At 39.5% G+C, this 6,000-nt stretch overlaps 1 protein-coding gene across 1 annotated transcript in view; it reads right to left on the bottom strand.

The window, feature by feature from the left end:
• Window positions 1–2,555: 2,555 nt before the first annotated feature.
• TEX14 (testis expressed 14, intercellular bridge forming factor) overlaps window positions 2,556–6,000 on the bottom strand; it is an 87,850-nt gene continuing 84,405 nt past the window's right edge. The window contains 3 exon segments of the mRNA XM_038589063.1: window positions 2,556–2,914; window positions 3,356–3,407; window positions 4,984–5,093. Coding sequence (XP_038444991.1) covers window positions 2,878–2,914; window positions 3,356–3,407; window positions 4,984–5,093 — 199 coding nt within the window. The 3' untranslated portion in view covers window positions 2,556–2,877.

Genomic DNA, 6,000 nt, shown 5'->3' with positions numbered 1-6,000 from the left:
CCCCAGGTTTCCATTTTGATGTGAATACCATATTCTGTTAATTATTGCAGCTTTATACTATGCCTTTGTATCTGGTAGGATACACCCTCCTCCTTACTGTACTTTTTCAGGTTATTTCCACATATCTGTTAGGTCACACATTTTTAGAAGGTCCTTTAATTTTACTCCACTATATAATTAATCATATTCAGTAGGAGAGTGAATTTTACTTATATAACTACCAGAAGACCAACGTATTTCTAAGCTCATGGGAGACACCTCACTAAAATCCACTTCTCTTATTTATTTTTATTTTTTTAAAGATTTTATTAATTTATTCATGAGAGACACAGAGAGGCAGAGACATAGGCAGAGGGAGAAGCAGGCTCCATGCAGGGAGCCCGACGCGGGACTCAATCCCGGGACTCTAAGATCACACCCTGGGCCCAAAGGCAGGCACTAAACCGCTGAGCCACCCAAGCATCCCCCACTTCTTCTTTTAAAGTTTATTTATGGGGATCCCTGGGTGGCGCAGCGGTTTAGCGCCTGCCTTTGGCCCAGGGCGCGATCCTGGAGACCCGGGATCGAATCTCACGTCGGGCTCCCGGTGCATGGAGCCTGCTTCTCCCTCTGCCTGTGTCTCTGCCTCTCTCTCTCTGTGTGTGTGTGACTATAATAAATAAATAAAAATTAAAAAAAATAAAAATAAAGTTATTTATGTAAGTAATCTCAGCACCCAATGTGGGGCTCAAACTCAGGACCCTGAGTTCAAGAGTTGTGTTCTCTTCTGACTGATCCAGCCTGGTGCCACTGAAACCCACTTCTAATAGCAACACATACAACAGTACAATTAGCATTCATAAAAAGGCCAAAGGTAGTGTACTTGAAAAAAAACTGAAATATGATCTAGAAATTTCTAATAATCCAATTTTCCAAGGTAACATTTCACTCAATAGTGAACCAACATTAACCATCTACTATGTGTCTGGAACTGTTTACATATTTATTCTCTGCTTCTGCATACTGAGGAAAAGTAAAGGACTCAGTATACTCCAAAAACTCAGCACCAAACCAAAGAACAGATGTGAGGATGGGAACTAAGTTCATAAAGGATATATGACCATCAGTTTTAACCTAAAGTTAGCTCTTGTGGGGACACCTGGGTGGCTCGGTGGTTGAGCATCTGCCTTTGGCTCTGAGGCATGATCCTGGGGTCCTTGGATCGAGTCCCGCATCAGGCTCCCCACAGGAAGCCTGCTTCTCCCTCTGCCTGTGTTTCTGCCTCTCTTTGTCTCCATGAATAAATAAATATTTAAAATCTAAAAATAAAGTTAGCTCTTGGCTCACCTCCACAATCCTTATACTTTGCTCAGGGCACTCTTTAACTACAATCTCAGGGAAAGCTATGTTTTACTGTAAGTATACAAATATGTTGCTCCAGTATGATCTTGGGTAGGTCATGGAACCCTGGCACCTAACCGTTGCTAGTTGTAAACATTATCTACCAACATTATTATTGTTAATGTTGGCCAGTATTACAGTCACTGGCCAGCTATTAGAGTCTATTCTACTAGCATTGTAGACAAAATATTACAATCATATCAGTGGGAGTTTATGTAGGGTTGTAGCCTTTATGAATACTAACAGATAATGCTGTAATATCACAACTCACTATTTATCATGATATGTCTGCTATCAGTCCTTATATTTTTATGTATATTGGCTTTGTCTCACCAATTAAAGGTTTTTTGAGAGGAGGGACTAAATATATCATAAGTCTCTGGTATTCTCCAAGTTTCTTAAAGTTTTATTTATAAAGTAATTTGGTTTTCCTCTGGTTACAGTGACAAGCAACTGTTTTTTGCTTCAAATGGTCAAATAGATTTGTACCTTCCTACTTTATTTGTATGGGGTAAAATTCTGTGGTGCTATTAAGAATAGTATGAATATGACCATCCTCAACAGGAATGATTCAGTTTTCACAAACAAAAGACCTATTATTTATTCGCTAAGAATAAAATGTTAACTGGCTCGTACTGCACAAGAGCACACAGCTTCCAAGAATAGGTTTTTATTCATATGTGAAGGCTCAAATTTGAGAGCGATGAAGGTATCAATCCTCTAAAAACCAGGCTAGACACCTGGTTCTATGCATTGTACCTGGTGTATGCATCTGGCCAGTAGTCAGTAGAGGCTAAATTAGAAAAAAAGGTTGTGATCTTCATCTTATCACAATTTCATTCCTCTAACGCACTAATGATGTGAGATATACAACGTGAAATATACAGAAATGATGTTCACCCTAAAGAGTTTAAAATATCTTGGGCTTTTATTCCTGCCTATATTATCATTATGTAAGTTAATTCTCGCTGGAATGGGAATATGGCAATCCTGGTCCAGAGGAGGTCAGTATTTCTGTTGTAAAATACAAATGAATGGTGCCGGTTTATATTAGAGGTGGTAGCAGCAGCTGCTTATTTGTCAAACTTTAAACAGAAATTGAAGCCCCTAGAGGTGGCAGTTCCTTTCCCAATAACTGAAACACAGAAATATCTCTTACACAGCTAAAACCTAAATGGTATTAAAAGTAAACATTTTATTATATAACAAGAGTTAAAGTTTTCAAAAATCTGAATCAACAAAACCAAAAGCCATTCTGGAAACATTGAGAAAGTTTACAACAAAAGCTACCTTTCACTTTTCAGAAATCTGAACTAAAAACAAATTGTTAAATGTGCTACAAACAGGACCAGTGGTTCTGTCTATTGTGGCAGCTGAACAAAGCATGAGCTACAGAATCACTGCCCTGATGGTGACTGAAGTAGATGAGGAGAGACAGGAGCTCACAAGCAGGATGCTCAAACTCTGGCCAGGAGTCCACCTATGATCCAATTCCCATCAATCTGACAAGTCACTCTGATCCAGCACGATTATCCTGTGTGTGTATATTTAAACAACAACAAAAAAAGGAGTACATGTTGGTGTACATGTTTTTTAAAGATAACAAACAGCAGTTTCTTTATATTCAACTGAATTCAAGGGAAAGGGATTTTGATCTTTATAGTCAAAGGAGATAATAGTGTATCACAGAAACGCACAGTGACTGCAAAAAAATTGATAGGAGCATCTTGTCCTCCCTCTGTCTAAAACTGCTCTTGTGCTAACTCTATTGACTACTTCATCAAAATTAGAATGAATTTCACCTTATATTTTAAATAACTTTAAACATTAACATAAAAAATTGAGTCATCATTTCAATAACTTTATCAATAACTTTATCATTACTGTTTGTTTAGATGCTGGTAAATGTTTAAAGCCTGTTCATGTGGTCTACTGACAGTGAACTCTGACCTACAAGCATACGCCAACTCATTACCTGGATGGTTCAGACCAACCCAGTCGCTTCCAAAAACAGGGTTTTAGTTCCTCTTGATGAAATATAGAAAGAAGAAAACACAACTGGATTACTTTCTGGGTAAAAGGGTACCAGTATTTAGAAGTCACATTAGTGATCTCTCTCTAGTTTAGGATAGACTGTTTTACCAACAGTTTTCTTATACAGAGAGAGACTCTTTCTAAAATCACATTTAATAGGCTTCCCCTCCTAACATTCTACAGCTCCCAGTCACAGCAATGGACACTAATGATGCTAATTCACAAAGTCCCTGCATTATGTTCTCAGTGAATTCAACACTAGCTAAATGTTCACACATTCTGGGCCCTGTGCCAATCAGGGTCCCAGAAGAAATCAAATGCACTTCCCTTTAACACAGTGGCTACTTACATAGGTATAGTTAAGGGAGTTAAGGAAGCCAACAAAGGATGGCAAGGCATCAAGTGACTAGCAGCAGTGGGAAGCCATTATCACTCCTAAGTCTAAAGGGACTGGGGTGGCAGTAGCGTAGAACAGTTACTGGAACCCAGTAAGAGCTGTGCTTCTGGAGGTATACCACTACTATGCAGAGATGAGGTGTTGAAGCATGCAGGCAGGGGAAATATTACTCCAACTACTCTTCTGCCTTCTTTTCACTGACAAATGGAAAGACTGCCGGCCAGGAAGCCCAAGAGATACAGTCCACAAAGCATAATACAGGGCAAAGAAAATAGCAGAATGAGAATGAACCAGGGAAGAAATGCAAGGGATACCAGATATTCTGAAAGAGCTAATATTTCTAACTTTCTAAGTAGGGGGAATTTAAATATAGGGGGTATCTTTTGTGAATGATGCCTAAAGCTCTGTCGAAATAGTTTTGAAATAAGATTACACCTTTCACATTACTTGTAGACTCTACTTAAATTCCAAAGTTTAGGATTTCTTATCAGATTCTACAGCCTCTGTGTGAGCTAAATTTGGAACTCTTTTGAAGACACTAGACAATTAGAAGCAAAATATCTTTCCAGACAGTGTGCAAGATGATGAAGCTGGCCAAAGGCTTGCTTTGCAAATAGAACTGGATGTTTTTACAGGGTTTTTTTTTAAGATTTTATTTATTCAGGAGAGACACAGAGAGAGAGGCAGAGGGAGAAGCAGGCTCCATGTAGGGAGCCCAACGTGGGACTCGATCCTGGGTCTCCAGGATCAGGCCCTGGGCTGAAGGCAGCGCTAAACCGCTGAGCCACTCAGGCGTCCCTTTTTTTTTTTTTTTTTAAATATTTTATTTATTTATTCATGAGAGAGAGAGAGAGAGAGAGAGAGAAGCAGAGACACAGGCAGAGGGAGAAGCAGGCTCCATGCAGGGAGCCCGACATGGGACTTGATCCCAGGTCTCCAGGATCAGGCCCTGGGCCGAAGGCAGGGGCTAAACCGCTGAGCCACCCAGGCTGCCCTTTTTACAGTTTTGTGATGAAGACATGATTGGCAATTAACAGAAAACCTGGACTGAGCTACAGGAGAAAAGCATAGAAGGATTATGTATGGTATCTGGGAAATAATTCTAAATAACTCTGATGCTCATCACAGTCCAAGGACTCCAGGCTACATTATAAACAATCATTCATTCATACCTTCTTCAGAAGTTCCTAAAAAGCTGTCTGACTTCCCTCTCTCTGATTTGATCTTTTCTTCCCCTTTTCTCTTCTTTTCACCAGCTTCTTGATCCTTGATATTTGCCTCCCTTCAATGAAAATGATTTTGAGCAAATCAAACCATATGCGCAATGGCCAGGAGAACAGGACTGCTCCAAAAGAATCATAATAGGTAGCACTAATAGCCAGGCATTGGCTTGTGTGCTACAATGTGCATTAACTCATTTAATCCTTATTACAACCATATGAGGTAGTTACCTTTACCATTACCATCCCCACTAAGTGATAAGGAAACTGAAGCACAGAGAGGTTAAGTTATAGGCCTTGTAAATCCTAGAATTGGGATCTGACCCAAGCAGTCTGTCTCAGACTCTGCTCTCAACCTTCAGGCTATATTATCCACCCTTGCCAACAAAGCATTTCACTTATGTTCTAATTGGTGTCCTTTTTATAACCACCACTTATTTTATTACCTTATTTTATTTCCTGAAACTCTCTCTGAAGTACCTCTAATTGAAGTATCTAATGATTTAAGACCATGTTTGCCAAACTGGTAAGCAGAAAGCATCTCCCCCACTAAACTGTAAGCTCCTTAAGGGAAGAAACATCCTATCCCTTGTTTTTCCAGCATAGCACTTGGCTCACGGTCAGCGCTCAACAGATTCTGGCTCAACCAATTTGACACTGTTTAGAGATTTTTCTTGTTTTCATTTGCTAAATATTCAAAACAAAATATGTAAAACAAGAGAGAAAATAAAGCCAGCTAGAGCAAAAACAACTTTTTTCCTCCTAACCTCTCATCATTAATAGAATCATAGGCTCTAGAATTAAAGGAAGCCTTCAGGGTCTCTTCCACCTCCAACCAAATGCCCAGGCCCAGTGATGTCTAGCCTGTGCTTGAGTGGGAGGAATTATTAGTCAAGTAAGCATAAAGACAGCTATTTTCTCTATCAGATAGCTATGGCTCTTAGAAAGCATGTGCTTTACTGAATAAAA

Source organism: Canis lupus, unplaced genomic scaffold, assembly GCF_011100685.1.
Source record: "Canis lupus familiaris isolate Mischka breed German Shepherd unplaced genomic scaffold, alternate assembly UU_Cfam_GSD_1.0 chrUn_S1624H1815, whole genome shotgun sequence".
NCBI lineage: Eukaryota > Metazoa > Chordata > Mammalia > Carnivora > Canidae > Canis > Canis lupus.
The sequence above is the reverse complement of the archived record's forward strand: the minus strand, read 5'-3'. Positions and strand labels throughout refer to the sequence as shown.